We start from the raw sequence: 17,206 nt of genomic DNA on the forward strand, positions 1-17,206 counted from the left end.
CTATAGCAAGGGAAAAATGATTTGGCTTAGGTAGCGTGCGTAGTCCAGTGGTTAGCGATCTTGCCTCTGGAACTAGAAGCCCCGGGTTCGATCCCGGCTGTGTCGCTCACCCGACATGCACGCTACCGTTAAAGATCGCAGTCCTTAGGACGGGACGTTAAGCCGTGGTCCACTGTTCATTGTGCTTGTCGAAAAGAGCTAGGGGAATTTCCCCGGTACAATGAACCTGTAAATACTGTACATAGCGTCCGTCTTCTCTGTCACGACCAGTGGAAGAGTAGCTCATCTGTTCATTGAGTTCATTTGAGCTAAACTGGTTCGAGATCCCTTTCCCTTTCCAGGGGTGCCTTGAATATTCTACCAGAGCCGGAAATAATCATGTATTTAGAAAACTGTTAGCTAAAGAAGGACTACTCTTTGACAATGACATTTTTGCTACTCGGTTGATCAAATAGCACAATAAGACAAGTAGGAACTCCAGGACCTGCTTTCTGACAACAACACTTTTTTCTTTTAGAACAGTTTATTGGAACTTAGGAAATTGTTAAGTCATGAATTTAGCTCTGAAATGTGATGATTAGTTTTCAGAGCATTATGAATTTATGTCATAAAGCATGCTGACATCAAGTACATCAGAGGCAAAGAGATTTCACAAGATAAGTCCATACACTGCATACAGTATCATACAGAAGTATCATGCAAAATTTTCATTTATGTTTTGCAAATAAAAAGTTTACAAATATGTATGGTTTGCCACATTTTGTATTAGAGTATAGCAGTGCTGATTCACAGGCAAAATAGAAAGTCTACAAGTTTCCAGACAAAAATAGTAATAAATTGCAGAACTGCCTTAAGTTATTGGTAGCCCTCTTCATCACAGTGAGATTGATATAAAACGAACTTACTTTGTGTATTGTAATTCCAGGTATTTCCCAAAACGGCTTGAGTTGTCATTCTTGACTGTCTTGGCATTTCCAAAAGATTCCAACAAGGGGTTGGCCTCCAGGATCTGTGGAAATAAGTAATGACCTGTATATGAATATGCTGACAGAGAAGCAAGATAAGGGGAGGAAGTAGAACAGTAGCTGTGGTGGATTCACTCCGAGCGAGCTCGACGGAGTCAGTGGTGGAAGAGAAGATTATGGCAGGGTTGGATTATGAACAAACTGTTTTCAGTTGAGTGTCACCAAACTGAAAACAGATCTGCAGTCAAGAAAAATGTCCATACAATGCTGTACAAAATGACTAATGGACTTACCAACAAATAAGGATCTACCCAGCTTGGAATGTCATACAATCAAGTACCAGAGTTGTAATCAACCCAGAATTGAAGTGTTCAGAATTTAATTTTTCCCTAGAACTTAGAACTATCATAAAGTGGAACTCATTACCATCAAGTACTGTTACAGTAGGACCTCATTGCGTTGATTAAAGCTATCCTCACTAGATAGCTTTAATCAACGCATACAGATTCAATGTAAGTGTGCTAAGGTTAGGTGTGATAGGTTGTTCAGTGTAATATAACCATTTGCTGCTACGTTGCACGCCTACAAAGCTTGTGTGTTACACAGAAGGGAGGTTCTACTCCAGGGCTGTCTCCAGGTTGTGTGTGTGGGGTGCTCGCCAAACTAGGGGGTTCCGTGGGCATACTCCCCAGGAAATTTTGGAAATTCAAACCCTCTGAAACGCTATTTCACGCATTTTCACAGGCAAATTTTCATTGAGAAAACTGGGCCCGCTGGCAGCACATCAAAACCTAGCACATAATATTTGACCACACTTACACCCAAAACACAACCAGCCCAGCCCTTTGTTTACATTTTGAAGAGCCGATCTGAGCGCAAGACAAAAACAGCACTCAAAATTTATGAAAATCAAACCTTACTATAGTCCTGCAAATAAGCTACGTAGCCGGATACAGCCCGAAGTATTTTTTAGCTTTTTCTGAGTACTCAATTTATCAAAAGACTATATATACGAAGAATCATTGAATCTATAGATATTACACAACTACAGAAGTTACCGGATTGGAATCGAGAAAGACAGCAGTCCCAGCAATGCGAAACCAGGGCCCACCCTGCAATCGTGCAAGGGTGCAGCGCCACTCCCAAAATTCCCAGCGCCACTCCCAAAATGATAAGATTTAGGGTCAGACTCTTTTCTTTGTATTTTTGTAGAAAAAAACTAGTGAAAAATTGGAATTCGCAGAAGTTTTAATAGCCAAGCGGCATTGATACTCCCGACTAGTAAATCCTGACCGCTACACACATACTTTGCGGAGAAATCAGAAAATAATTATCGAGATACACAGCACAATCTTGGCTTTGCATTGTACTTACGGGCGTGGCGACGCCGTCTACCATGGACAATCACACTCTTTTGTTTCTTGCTATCGTTATGCTTGCAAACAATCGATATTGGAGCCTTTGACATACGTTGATATCATTAAAAACCTGTTTTTTGAAGACTCAATCAAAGAAACCCAGTGAAAATACGTAAAGGAAAACAAGATTTTCGGCCAAGAAATTGAGCCCCTACGCTGTGATTTGCTGCGATTTGCCGGCATTTACATGTATGGCCGCAATTCTGCTTAGGTAGCGTAGATGAACGAAATTTATGAACGATTTCACCTCCTATTCCAACGCATGTACCCTTTTGGACTTACTAACTCTCAAGTAGCGTCGTGAAAGACTAACATTGAACCTTGCCAAATCACTCGAGCAATCAAAGCTGTATAGCCACCTACTGCCCCCCTCAAGGACTGATATCAGCGGCAGATCAACCCGTTCATCTCACAAACTTGATACTGTGTTCTGCAGAACTGAAAGATACTGATCAAGTGCTATCCCCTATATGGTGCTGTTGCTAAACTCAATCTCAAAAAACTAATCACAATGCCTGACTCATGATGTCTTTGCCCAATCTACCATTGTTTGTTGTCATGTCTGTCAATTTTTACACCCTGTACATGGTACATCTAGTTACTTTACATAATTATGTATAACAGACCCGAATGTTACTATAGCGCTACTTACCTTCTTATATTTGTAACGCACCTGTGATGCAGATTTTATCTCTCGTTGTCTTATTCATATTTAGTCTGTTGATTTTAATTAATGTCACACCTACGATCTCTTAATCTATTGGAATATATATATATAAGTTACACCTAATTCAGCCTTTGGCTGCGAGGTGGAACTATTGTGTATTGATATCAAATTTGGAATTTGAAATAAACCATTTATATAAGTGACACAACTGAGGCAGGATAAGATGACGCCACGCCGGCCACGCCACCATCCCACATTATGTTACAAGCGCCTCGCGAAAAGCATGTCTGCCAATGATCAGCTCCATGCGTCTCCATATGCGGGGGTGGGGTGCCACGATCTCTGCCATGTTTTTCTATCGCGTGCCTTGGAACAGTTGGGGCGTTGCGAAGGAAAAGGCAAAAATTATTAAATTGCTGTTTGGATGCCAAAGTTGTCAATTTTCGTTGTTGAATCTGTCATTCTAAGCTTACGAAAAGATATTTTCATGTCATGAAATTCAGGTTTGTTGGGACGGAAGGGGTGAATTTTTTTCTGTCCCAACAAGCAGATGGAAGGACGGGTCCTGGAGACAGCCCTGTTCTACTCTCACCTGTTCCGTGATGAGTGATGTGTTGGTGCTGTTACAGCTAGCAGCCAGGAACTGCACGATCAGCTTGGTGCTTTCAGTTTTCCCAGCTCCACTCTCTCCACTGAAACACAAAAATTACAGTACTTACTTGTGATCCATGCAAAATAAGTAAACATGTGTAAATGAACTTTTGGCAAAGATCTTGACATGGAATATAATACGTGTAACTTTTCATCAAAAATCCAGAGGATGCCACAATTGCATGGTAAATCAGTCAAGATTTTAATCAATGTTGTTACAGTTTCTTGTTCAAGGACACAAAACTCCCTCAACTTCTGGCGCATTCCGCATTGAAATGTGTGTTTTCTCTGGTGAGCATGACATAAATAAAATACAACATGGTGTATTCCGTATCTACTAAGTACATAATAAAATACAACACGGTGTATTCCATATCCACTGAGTACATACTAAGATGCCGAAAACCCAGTACCGTCAACTCACCTTTCAGTCACAAAATAGTCAGTATCAAAGAAGGGCAGCAACATCAAACTCAATTAAACCCAAACCGAAAATGAATGCAGAGAAGAGAAGATTCCTGTACCGCATGTCACACCTCTGGAACAGGACAGTTGTTGCATGAACTTGATATTCTTCTGTTATCTTCGAGCTTCTTTATCCAGTTATTCTTACTTCTTTATCCTGTGTTAATGTATTGTGGGACAGTATTGCGTAATGTTGTATCGATTTGTATATGTATTTGTTTAAGGACCACAGGAAGAATAGCTGCATTCATATTGTGGTGCCTTTATTTCACAACAAATCATGCCTTCACCCATTCCATTAGGTAGGGGGGAGGTAATCTTTTTGATGAATTCATTTGTGACTGTTCATAGAATGTTACTTTGTTCCAAAAAATATCTTTACCATCTTAAAATTCACAAAATCTTCCTAACATACATTAAAAAATGGAACAAATTTCAATTCAATGAAATTTAAAAGGAAGGACTAAAACGGTCTGCCTTTTTACTGGAATTCACCGGAATACACCGGAATACACCGGAATACTCATTAAGGAGGGTAAATTCTACTGGAATACACTTTGCTTTGATGAGTAAACATGACAGGTTGCTGTATTTTGGCATGAAATTATATATTTATGGCCCAGGGAACAAGAAATCACTAGAAATTACTAAATGGCGTTCGGCGTTCGCGCCCCTGCCAGTCGCCATGTTTGTTTTCATTGCGGATTACAATGTTTGTTTAGTGGGGTCACAGTGCGAAATACACAAAAAAGGAGGTGAAATGTCGGAATTACAGTATGCTTTGGTAAGTTAACATCGCAGGTTGCTATACGTTGGCATAAGATAACGTATACATGACCCTGGGATCTATAGGAATCACTAGAAATTCAATGGCGATCGGCAATAGTTCCCTGGCCAGTCACCATGTTTGTTTTCATTGCGGATTACAATGTTTGTTTAGCAGGGTCACAGTGAGAAATACACAAAAAAGTAGGTGACAGTATGCTTTGGCGCAGATTGCTACATATTTTTGGTATATAATAACTTATATACGACCCTCATTTCGATGAGGCCATAGGGGATATGCCATGTGAGATAAAGTAAAATAGCAGAGAGCCATTCACAGTCATGAATCACTGCGTCTAATGTAAATTTCGGAATGAATATATTTTGTAAGTCTAAATGTTTCAATTTGGTTTTATTTGCTCGAGGGGAAGAATTTCAGGATATATCTATCGGCGGGCAAAACCCGTGAATGGAATTTTCCTTTGGTTAATTAGAGAGCCAGCACTGTCCTCATCATGCTTCTTGTTGCATATTATTACAGTTAGGTCTGAACAAGTATTTCCAAGTACTTCTTTCTATTGTAATTGTATCGCACGCATCCAACAATTATTATAACGCAACCATTGCCCATATATGTCGGTGGTCAAATAGCAATTATAATGTTAATCGAACAACGTAAACACTTCGGGGTTCTCACGCTTGGATACAATGCAAGCGTCCTTTTCACAGCATATAATTATAAGTTTGAAGATCACAAGGGCAACATCATCAGTTTTGATTTGATCGTCACTGTACGAACATCTCTAGGCGACTACATCCAACGGCGAGTTTAATTTTGATCTTCAGTGTTGTCTCTTCGAAATACAGCAACTTTCTTCGTCCGCCGTCTTTGAAACCAGTTCAAAGACAAAGCATAGCGCTTTTTCATTTCATAGCTGGACCCACTTCCAGTTATTGTAGGAGGCTGAAATTGCACATGACAGTTTGGCTATTAGTGCACAAGTCATGACAGTTTTAGCATACTGTCTTAAAGGCCCACTCTTTAAAACTCATGTAGACTCACCTTATAACCACAGTTTGATTCTTGCCGGTTCGGACCATCTTGAGAAATGCAGTGTTGGCTACTGCAAACAAGTGCCTAGTACATGGATGCAAAACTATCAGATTTGCTAAACATAAAATTGACAGTAACTGGGAAACAACTACATATGGGTTGCACTAAATTGGTATCACTTGAGAAATTGCCATAAACATGGCGGAGTCTCTGAGTAGATGCTACATGTATATTAAATAGCAGTGAGGAAAATACTGTAGCTATACAGCTACTGTATCAAATTGACTACATAGGTAGGCAATGATTATTGGCAGAAAGTTTTCTTTGAAAAAATGTCTTACTGACTTACGGGGGCAGGTTGTCACCGATCATGGCTTTCTGATATTCCTTAACAACATCAACCCCATAGATGTCACATGGTTTGTAGGGGTTCAGTGCCACCAGGATGGAGCCAATGTATGTCTGGTGTGGAACAATCAAAACACTGTTATGGTAGTGTGCTACAGACATGATGTTTCCCTGAAATATGCACTTAATTTCAGGCCATCTTTGAAAGCACCATACATGTAGTACTACATGCATTTCAAGAAATGTGGCCCATTTTGTCTTGAGTGTCAAGTATCCAAATGTCTCTACTATCATTTGTAATTCCTCCAAAGGACAGTTTTGGAAGCTCAATACAAAGTTAAGATTCTTACCCTGACCAATGATACATGGTCAGGTACATTGTACAGGTCTCCAGATGAACAGGAAATTATGGCTTCTGATCATAAATCAAAATAAATGAGGTCCCAGGTGTACATCCGGTGCAATGGCCTAGTGGGTAGAGTGTTCGCCTTTAACTTAACAGGTGTATATGTGACACAAGCTGTCATAGACTGAAACAATTCAGATTTTCAGTCTCTAAACTCTAAATGGAGATATTTGAAAGCAAGCATATTTTCATTTGATAGATTGCTGGGAATTAAGAGTCCATGAAACACATAAAAAGTTATAAAATATCATCCAGGTACGACTTTTTAACTTTCAGTGTTAACAGGCTGTAAAAACTTCTGATCTGGAGCACATGAATTCAATCTGCCTGCCAAAGTATACTTACATAGATCTGATGTTCTTCAAATCTTCTCTTCAAGTTCAGGATGACTGAGCCCTCATGTAATTCCCTGTAGGTGAATTTGAAACAAGTTAATGTGTTCAGCAAAAATAAAATTAAAATAAAAACAAACTACCGATAATGTCTTGCAGGTGCACAGCAGCTACAGGTGTGTACAGGTATGTATGCAGGAACAGGTGAGTATTCAGGCACAGGTGTGCATGCAGGAACAGGTGAGTATTCAGGTACAGGTGTGCATGCAGGAACTGGTGAGTATGCAGGTACAGGTGTGCATGCAGGAACAGGTGAGTATGCAGGTACAGGTGTGCATGCAGGAACTGGTGAGTATGCAGGTACAGGTGTGCATGCAGGAACTGGTGAGTATGCAGGTACAGGTGTGCATGCAGGAACAGGTGAGTATGCAGGTACAGGTGTGCATGCAGGAACTGGTGAGTATGCAGGTACAGGTGTGCATGCAGGTACAGGTGCAGAGGTCACCGGGCGGGCGGGAGGCCATCTTTACAGCTACGTATTTTTAGTCTCTTTTTAGTTCATTTTCTTCCACTCCAATCCCTACTTTACAGTTATACACCTCAATAACCACCCACAACAGCAGTTAGTAAGTTTTTGTAGACCCCGGACACCCCTGGGCTGTGAATTTTTAGTTCTTTTCATAGTTTAGCTTTTCATCTACAGTGCCCCCTCCCCACGCTTGTGCCTGGACGCCGTTTGACATCTACCGGTGAGGCCGTTCCACATTTTATAGTATCTTATTCTTCTTGTGTCCCTAAGATTCATGATGTAATTCCCCTCCAGCAGCGCGCCGCTCCTCCTTCCCGAGTAGGTAAGAAACCCTGCAGGTCAAGTCGGCATGTTCACCACACCATTTCTCCTGGGCGCCATTTTACTCACCATTCACTTCATTTTGCTAATCGTAAGTCCGGACCACCATCCCTCCCCCTTCACTCCAAGGCATGAAGGTACATCTCACATCCTTAACAAGCCCTATAACAGTCCTCTCCCATTAACCACCTTGCTGGACAACAGACATGGCATCCATCAGTCCAGCAAGATCTATTGGTTCTCCTCTTGCTACATCTTCACCTCTTGGTCATAGCATTACTCTGCCACCTCGTGACCATACACACACCAAACCAGTCGGGACCTGTGCTGTCAACTTTCGATCCATTCTCAACAAGGTACCTAAACTGCATGCATTTTGCAAAGCTGTGCAACCAGACATTGTTGTTGGCACTGAGACATGGTTGGACACATGCAGTGGGCAGCTGCGAAGTCTGTCCGGACACGTACAATGTGTTCAGGAGAGATCGAGCTAGCCGGGGAGGGGGTGTGCTTGTTGCTGTAAAGAACAACATTATAGCAACCCACCACCCAGAACCGAACTGTCCCTGCGAGCTGACATGGGTCCGGGTCCAGCTGGCTAACAGTAAGTCTATCTTTATCGGGGCCTACTATTACGAACACATCGTGCACAGCCACATGATGAGACATCTAGACACTCACAGCATTCTGTCCCCGGCGCAGCACGGTTTCAGGAAGGGTCTGTCCTGTGAGAGCCAGCTGGTACTCACCCTCCAAGACTTGGCCAAGAATCTTGACCATAACAGGTCGATGCTGCGGTGCTTGACTTTAGCAAGGCATTTGACACCGTGCCCCACGAGCAGCTGCTGAGCAAGCTCAAGCACTACAGCATTTCTGACCTTCTTCAGTCTTGGCTTAGGGCCTTCCTCACAGAGAGAACCCAGAGGGTGGTCTTTGACAGCGGAACATCTAAAGCTGTCAGAGTCACCTCTGGAGTTCCGCAGGGTATAGTGTTAGGCCCTCTGCTATTCCTTCTGTACATTAATGACCTCCCCAACTCCGTAGATTCACACGTTCGATTATTTGCCCTACCCTAACCCAGTACTCCCTTTGTGGAGAAGCCCTTACCGGTGTCAAGTTCCACCCCTATCTTGGAGTACAACTGTCCGACGATTTGCGGTGGGACACCCATATCAACCACGCCACTAGCAAAGCCGGTAGGGTTCTAGGGGTCATTCAGCACAATTTGACCCACTTTCCATCTAGGGTCAAGGCCACTTACTACAAAGCGCTGGTGCGGCCCCACTTGGAATATAGTGCCATCGTCTGGGACCCGTACACCATCAAAGGGATACAGGCGGTGGAGGCCGTCCAGCGCAGGGCCGCCCATGTGACCCTAAATGACTTCCGGCGGACTAGCAGCGTGACACAAATGCTCAACGACCTGCAGTGGCCCCTTCTCTCTGAAAGGAGGAGGAACGCCTGCCTCACCTTCTTCTACAAACTTGTTAACCGCCATATTGATATAGACACAGTTTGCTGAAACCAGCCCAGGGGCGCACCGGGGGAGCCACGACCTTAAGTTTTACACCATTCACGCAAGAACCAATACATATAAACACTCATTCTTTCCCCACACTATCCCTCAGTGGAACACCCTGCCTGGCACGGTTGCGACGGCTCCCATCGTTGAGCGGCTCCCACCATTGAGTCATTCCGTGCCAGGCTGGAGGCCTGCCCGCCTTAGCCCGGGACCTCAACTACCACCCCCCGTACTTTGCCCCTTAAGGGACTATTTGGGGGTTAACGAATGTAGATGTAGATGTGCACATGGACGTACAGGTGCACATGCAATTACAGGTACAGGTGAGCATGCAGGTACAGGTGAGCATGCAGGTACAGGTATGCATGCAGATACAGATGTGCATGCAGGTGAAAGTGTGCAAGCAGATACAGGTGAGCATTCAGGTACAGGTGTGCATGCAGCTACAGGTGAGCATGCAGGTACAGGTGTGCATGTAGGTACAGGTATGCATGCAGATACAGGTGTGCATGCAGGTGCGGGTGTGCATGCAGATACAGGTGAGCATTCAGGTACAGGTGTGCATGTAGCTACAGGTGAGCATGCAGGTACAGGTGTGCATGCAGGTACAGGTGTGCATGCAGATACAGGTGTGCATGCAGGTATAGGTGTGCGTGTGGGTACAGGTGGGCATGCAGGTACAGGTGAGGATGCAGGTACAAGTGTGCATGCAGATACAGGTGTGCATGTAGGTGCAGGTGTGCATGCAGGTACAGGTGTGCATGCAGGTACAGGTGTGTATGCGGGTACAGGTGTGCATGCAGGTACAGATGTGCATGCAGCTACAGGTGTGCATGCAGCTACAGGTGTGCATGCAGCTACAGGTGAGCATGCAGCTACAGGTGTGCATGCAGCTACAGGTGTGCATGCAGCTACAGGTGTGCATGCAGGTACAGGTGTGCATGCAGATACAGGTGTGCATGCAGGTATAGGTGTGCATGTGGGTACAGGTGTACATGCAGGTACATGTCTGCATGCAGGTACAGGTGTGCATACAGGTATAGATGAGCATGCAGGTATAGGTGTACACGCAGATACAGGTGTTTATGCAGGTACAGTTGTGCATGCAGGTACAGGTGTGTATGCATGTACAGTTGTAAATACAGGTGAGTATGCAGGTAGAGGTGTGCATGCAGGTACAGGTGTGCATGCAGGTACAAGTGATGGGAAAAGTCAAGGAAACAGGATACAACTAAATAGAGAAATGCAAAATTTCAGGAAATAGCAGAATAAAATCATATCCACACAACATACACATTATGCATGCATCATCTTCCGAAATACAAGTACAGCAGGTTTTGAAGTGTAATAACTAAACACCAAAACCTAAAATATCATGACATTAAACAGTACAAACATATTAAGGGCTCGAAACATTTAGCCTACACTCACTGGTGTAATTTAAGTCCAAATCGTCTGTACCTGACATGATTTACCTCCACCACAAATTTTCCTTCCCTTCCCGCCCATCAAAAAGCAATGTTAAGTGGAACACCATTATAATCTGTTGTATAAGCTACTACATGTCATTGAACAAAGATGCAATACATGGTTTGCAATTAAGAACTGTACCTCAGATTGATCATGTTTGCCATCCCATCCTCGTCCCTGTTTCTGGGGCGAATAGAAGGGCTGTCCGTCTCCACAACGAAAATCTGAAAACAGAACAAGACTTTGGAAGTCAACGTACATCCATGCTTGAACAGAAAGATTTTCTGTGGCCTTGCACATTCCACAAAACCAGAAGTTAGGGGAGTAATAGTTTAGAGGGTTTGATTATTTTGACAAGTTGTAGTTTTATGAACTGCACAAGGGTGCAGAAATCCTCAACGCATTGATGCAGGTTTACTGTTTAGCTTACAGCAGATTCTCCCAGATTGACCATGTGACGCTATGCAGCAAAGGTTAGACTCAGACGGCCGCTTACAGTGCGATTTTCAAACAGCTATTTGAGTCGTGAATTGTGAAGTAGTACAGAGACTATAGGGCTTTTAATAAGTATCTTTTGGTTTCTCTTGAACTGTGAACTAAATTTCCTTAAAAACAGCAATCGTTTGTTCATTCAGACTCTTGCAGTGCCTAGTTCAGCTTTCATTCAAAGTTTCCTTGCTGTTTCAGTATTAGGGCATTACACTATATTTTCACAAGGAGGGGTTGCTTGAGGCACCTCCTCAAACATGGGACTCCCATTTTACGCCCTTTCCAAAAGACGCAGGTGCAGCCCCCAACTGAGATGCCTTGACCCAGGATTGAGCTGGGGTCTCCCAGTTGGCAACTAATTGTAAGCAGGATCTCAACTGTGAGGCTGCTACCAGTACTGCTATAGGGACATCCCTTCAAACACAGTTACATTATACAAGTGCTGACATAGTATATGGAAGAATAAGAGTACCTGTTCATCCAGGACATTTCTGATCTGCAGCTGGTTAGATTTGACTCCCAGGAAACCAAGAACTTCTCCAGGTAGTGGGTAGCCTGCACCACCATCAAACCATACTGGTGACTGCTGATTTAGAATAGTAAAAATAAATGAATGCAGTGATATAAGATGGACAGCATGAGAGTTAGTCACCCACTCTAATAGACTGCTATTAGACTGCTGCTGGATTGCTATAACCCCTTTATTTCTATGAAATTCGTCAAATCACACAGTCACAGGGCAGTGGCAACAAGGTCGCGATCGCCACCCTAGTGGAATGGGGGTACTAACAGTACGCTATCAGGAAATACATGTCAATCTTATTTACTTTACCTGTAACGTTAGTTCACATGTAACCGGAATTTTTCCGATACAAGTTAATTGAAAGCAATCTAGCAGAACCATCCTCCATTTCTGTTATTCTATCAATGTCATGGATTACCTATGCACAAATGCTACATGTTACATTTTCTTTCTAGTCATGCTGACACCATAATATTGTAATTTGAAACTACCTCCGTCACACCGAGAATGACCATGATCTCGGACAGGTGCAAACATTTTTCCGCTAATTACCTTTTATACAGCAGCTATTGTTCCCTCCTTGGCTTGAAGAGAGTGCTAATGTGATATATATAAAGGCGTCCAAGCAAAAAATAACCCTTTTGTAGAGTCGTCAGGAAGTCACTCAAAGACGACCCATCATGGCTACTTTTGCATTATTCATCGGGACGGGACATTAACAGGATGTAGTAGCTGTGGCAATACTACTGTGTCTATGTGTTTCTAGTTGTTTTAGGATAGGAGCAAACTTTGTGGAAAAAACACAACATATAGACATACAGTGCAAAGTATTCCTCACAAACGTTTGTCATCTGCTAAATAACAGAATTCTGGGTAATGCTTATGTCAGCAGGAAAATACACCGTAGTGCCAGAGCTGTAGGTTGCAACAACAAAGAGACAGTTTTGATGATTATCACACTTTGAGTCCAGTTGTGGGTTAGCAAAAGAGATTTTAATAAGTTGTCTTGTCTTAATTGTGTTAAATAGCAGGAAGTGGATGTGACATTTGTCTTATAAACCAGCGAACAACCATGTAGTGTAATTCTCCCACAACGCTCTCAGACTTTTTCAATAAGGGACAGAGAGTTTTTGATGTCACCATCTTCGAATGCATGGTTACAGAAGTTTTTCAGACAGTGTTCTTTCGTTATAACTGATGTCATCTAGCATACATCCCCAAACACCATAGCTTGAAAGTTCATCTGTGTTGGTAGAGATCATTCTGAAACAAGTTTTAACTGTAATTTCCAGCACAAAAAATTGGACTTACCCAAATTTTCCACTGTACAGCACCAGTCTTTGTCAAGGACACTTCTTCCTGACTTCTTAAATTTGCAAGAGGAATCAAGGAAGCCATTTACATCAGGGCCTTACAACCATCCCTCAACAGAGACAGCGGGCGCCACAGACTTTCCGCTACTTATGATCCACTGGTCACTGAGTCATGTGTGCTATCTGCATAATGTGACGTCATCCCAGCGGTGGATTGCTCACGGTATGCCTAAACACCTCAACGGAACTCAACCAAGTCTAAAATGAAGTGTATATGAGGCAGGGACATTTTTTGACGCTCTGGATACATTATATATGCACTTATGAATACAAAACAAGCAGCAAACTCTAAGTATTTACCAGTTTTTATAAGTTTCTCCGCTCGTTTCCAAGATAGAAGGAATTTGTGGCCGCCATATTGGATTTTCACTGTTGGGGTCTGCATGGGGAAGTTCTTTATACCTTTTTTCACGGCAATAAAATGGTGGGTAAGGGTACTTATTACATTTTCATCGTGATCCACTCATAATAACTAATATACAGAAAGTGTTTTTCAGCCTCGAATACAAGCAAGTTGTGTGTATTCATTGAAAATCCAATATGGCGGCCACAAATTCCTTCTATCTTGGAAACGAGCGGAGAAACTTATAAAAACTGGTAAATACTTAGAGTTTGCTGCTTGTTTTGTATTCATAAGTGCATATATAATGTATCCAGAGCGTCAAAAAATGTCCCTGCCCCATGTACACTGCATTTTCGACTCGGTTGAGTTCAGTTGAGTTTGGTTGAGGTGTTTAGGCATACCCGATTGCTCACTCCTTGACAAAGACTGGTGTCGTTTAGTCAAAAATTTGAGTGAGTCCAATTTTTGTGTTTGAAATTACAGTTCAAACTTTTCAGAATCCCTAAATACTCCATTTTTAAAAATCATGCAGTTTTATGTGAACCACACCCTTGTGTCCTGCATGATGAGAATTTTGCATCAAATGACACAAAAATACATTTTCTTATCATATGCAAAGTATTATTCAATGAACATAGATATATGCACCAAATAAACACCCTTCTGATGTTATTAAATATCTTACAAATCATACTTCTAGTTCTTGACTTCTGCAGCGAGGTAATGAACTTAATTTCCACACATGGCATCATAGTAAAAAGGGCAGTCGGTTCGGAAGCTGGGAACACGACTCGCGAAAAATATTCTTTTGATAAGCAAACAGTGCATAATCATCCTAAAATACATTTATTTTTGTAGCTTTTCTGCTTCTCGAGAGCCGCTGTACTTAAGGTTCCGACCCGACTGCTGTGTTTACTATGACGTCATGAACAGAAATTACCTGGCGGCAGAAATCAAGAACTGTAAGATTTGTACCCTGGGAGTCCAGGCACCGTAATCGGCGGGCCACAGGGTATAAGATTTGATGTTCAATAACATCCAAAGGGTGTACAGCATATTTTGTACAAACTTCTTTCTTCATTTAACAATACTTATGATGGTTGGTTGGTTGGTTGTAATCAGGAACTGTTGTTTTTTTAGTCACATAATCCTTGGTGACAAAAGCACTTTATGCATGATTGTGGTCCTATGGGATGATTGCTTAAGATCTTGGTCAATTTTTGGCTCAAAGTAAGAAGAGAATTTAGTTACCAAGGCTGAAAATGGATGAATAAATTTTCATTATTAAATTGGTGTGGCCTTACTAACAGCAATACAAAATGTATGTAAGTTACCTGTAGACACACCCAATCTAAAGATGAAATCAGTCTCAAGGGACATTTTTAAAGCTTCAGGCTTGACATTTTTTAATGGTATTCTTTATCATAAATCAGTATGAAAATGCTGACAGTAACATTACACCAACTGTAAGACAAAAAGCAAATGTTTTCTATATACAGTATTAGTATATAATATTATCATACAACTGTCAACAGTAATAAAAAATCAGTATATCTTACATCAAACTGTTCAAGGCAAGTAAACATGTGAACAATAATGCATAACATATCAAATACTGCAGTACTACATGAAATCATGTTGTAAGAAAAATGAATTCTGGTACCTGAATGTTTATAGACCATAGACCAACAACTGTGAATTCATCTATTTTTGTAGACTTAGCGTTGAAAGGAGGTTTTCATGGCTGTTTAAATTTGTGGTAGAATTTACAATACCGTAGCACAAAAAAAAATTGAAAATAAAACAACTGTGAACATTTCAAGATTTACAGTATGTTCCTTAAAACTGACTTGTGGTCTGGATGTCCATCACATTTCATAATGGCTATATTGTTCACTGAACCTTCAACATATCTACACACTGTACATGTATTATCCCCTATAACGTTATACATGTAGCATGAGCCAATCACTATGTATTGATAAATATAGGCCATCCATGTTTAGACTGCCATGGCAAAAGAGGGCTAACCTTTGATGTATCCAGCAAAGACGACATGACGCCTGATGTAACCCATACACGATGCCACAGGACTGCAGGATGGGTGGGGTGTACCAGTATGTACACCTCTCTGACCAGTCACTGAAAAACTCATTACCCCATCAGCCCATTGTGCTGCCACGCCTTACCTAAGCAGCTCTGTAATTGATTTGGATGTTCCAACAATAGAATCCATGTCCTTGCATGACAATAGGCTCTAGAGATGCAATACTGCACTTTACAATGCTAGCATTTAAAAACATTATGCCTTTAATGGACAGTATGGGTGCCAAAGTACGATCAGTCTAATGATGTTAGATTTTCCACATCTATATGGCATCTCTGAGCATGTTCCCATGACTGTGTAACATCAATTATACCTTAGTATAGTAACAAAGTGCACATCACTGATGGCCACAGCCTGAAGAATAAATTAAGTGAATAGAGAGGAGGGGCCTGACACCCTGGTCTGTTGTACAGTATGTTTCCTGGGGCACCAGGCAGGGTAATGTTACGTACGTCTGGACATCTGAAGAATTTCCAGCTTATAACGTTACAAAAAGGGCAAGGATATACATGTATCTCACTTAGCTTATTTAGTCAATGTTGAAAACAGATTCAAAAGCCATATCAATCTGATATGTTGGTTATTGGATTGATTCCATGATATCTACGGAAAAGCATACTGGAAAAAAATCAATAAGGGACCGTGCCATATTGAGCGGGGAGAGGGGTGTTGCCCAGAATAAGGATGTAGATGGAGAGCAGTAGTGCACACCGGCATGGAACTATACAGGGCTGCCCGTGAGAAGCGAGTCTCGGAAGCTAGACATAGAAGGAAAAACAGAACTGAGGGGATAAACGTCAGTGAAGTCTTTCACTGCACTTTCTGCAGCAGAGCTTGTCGTGCTAGAATTGGCCTCATGAGTCATGAGAGGCACTGCAAAGCTAGGACACACATCTATCTATCTATCTATATATTTCTATATATTTCTATCTCTCTCTCTCTCTCTCTCTCTCTCTCTCTCTCTCTCTCTCTATATATATATATATATATATATATATATATATATATATATATATATATATATACACAGACGAAGCCACTTAATTGCACCTCGGGTAAACACACACTCCATTTAATTGCACCGAATCCCAAAATCCCAACCCGGTTCCCATTCACTGCATTGTAAGTGACTCGGCATCGCTATTGTCACATACTGCTGCAATAATAAAAGACCGGCGTCTTTACGTCACATTCAGTCGGAAACCAAACAGCAACTCGGCAATGGCTATAGACGCGTGTGTGGACATAGCAGCCGCTTTTGGTGGTGCGGTGCTGACGTGATAGCAGAGCTGAATCTGCGTCGTAGAAACTTCCTATATTCGCCGGAACGAGGTGTACGCGGGTTCGGCTCTGCTATAAGGAGAATGATCTGTCACTGATCAAACTGGAACTGTGATCTCAATATTAGGTATGGTAGCGCAAGAACTGTTACGTTAGCTACTAAGATCAAGTAAGTCT

The 17,206-nt window shown here is 42.0% G+C and overlaps 1 protein-coding gene across 5 annotated transcripts in view; it reads right to left on the reverse strand.

The window, feature by feature from the left end:
- LOC136439587 (unconventional myosin-XV-like) overlaps positions 1–17,206 on the reverse strand; it is a 111,977-nt gene that overhangs the window by 83,829 nt on the left and 10,942 nt on the right. For 2 of the 5 annotated variants that reach the window (XM_066435006.1, XM_066435005.1), the window contains exons 1-8: positions 15,673–16,630; positions 11,875–11,988; positions 11,055–11,137; positions 7,085–7,148; positions 6,335–6,447; positions 5,995–6,069; positions 3,643–3,742; positions 906–1,009 (exon numbers count right to left, since the gene is read on the reverse strand). In XM_066435006.1, coding sequence (XP_066291103.1) covers positions 906–1,009; positions 3,643–3,742; positions 5,995–6,069; positions 6,335–6,447; positions 7,085–7,148; positions 11,055–11,137; positions 11,875–11,988; positions 15,673–15,699 — 680 coding nt within the window. In that variant the 5' untranslated portion in view covers positions 15,700–16,630. Of the gene's footprint in view, positions 1–905; positions 1,010–3,642; positions 3,743–5,994; positions 6,070–6,334; positions 6,448–7,084; positions 7,149–11,054; positions 11,138–11,874; positions 11,989–15,672; positions 16,631–17,206 lie in introns of those variants that run through there. The other 3 variants (XM_066435007.1, XM_066435010.1, XM_066435008.1) reach the window with 3 other exon arrangements.

The sequence above is a fragment of the Branchiostoma lanceolatum genome, chromosome 8, assembly GCF_035083965.1.
Source record: "Branchiostoma lanceolatum isolate klBraLanc5 chromosome 8, klBraLanc5.hap2, whole genome shotgun sequence".
Lineage (NCBI taxonomy): Eukaryota > Metazoa > Chordata > Leptocardii > Amphioxiformes > Branchiostomatidae > Branchiostoma > Branchiostoma lanceolatum.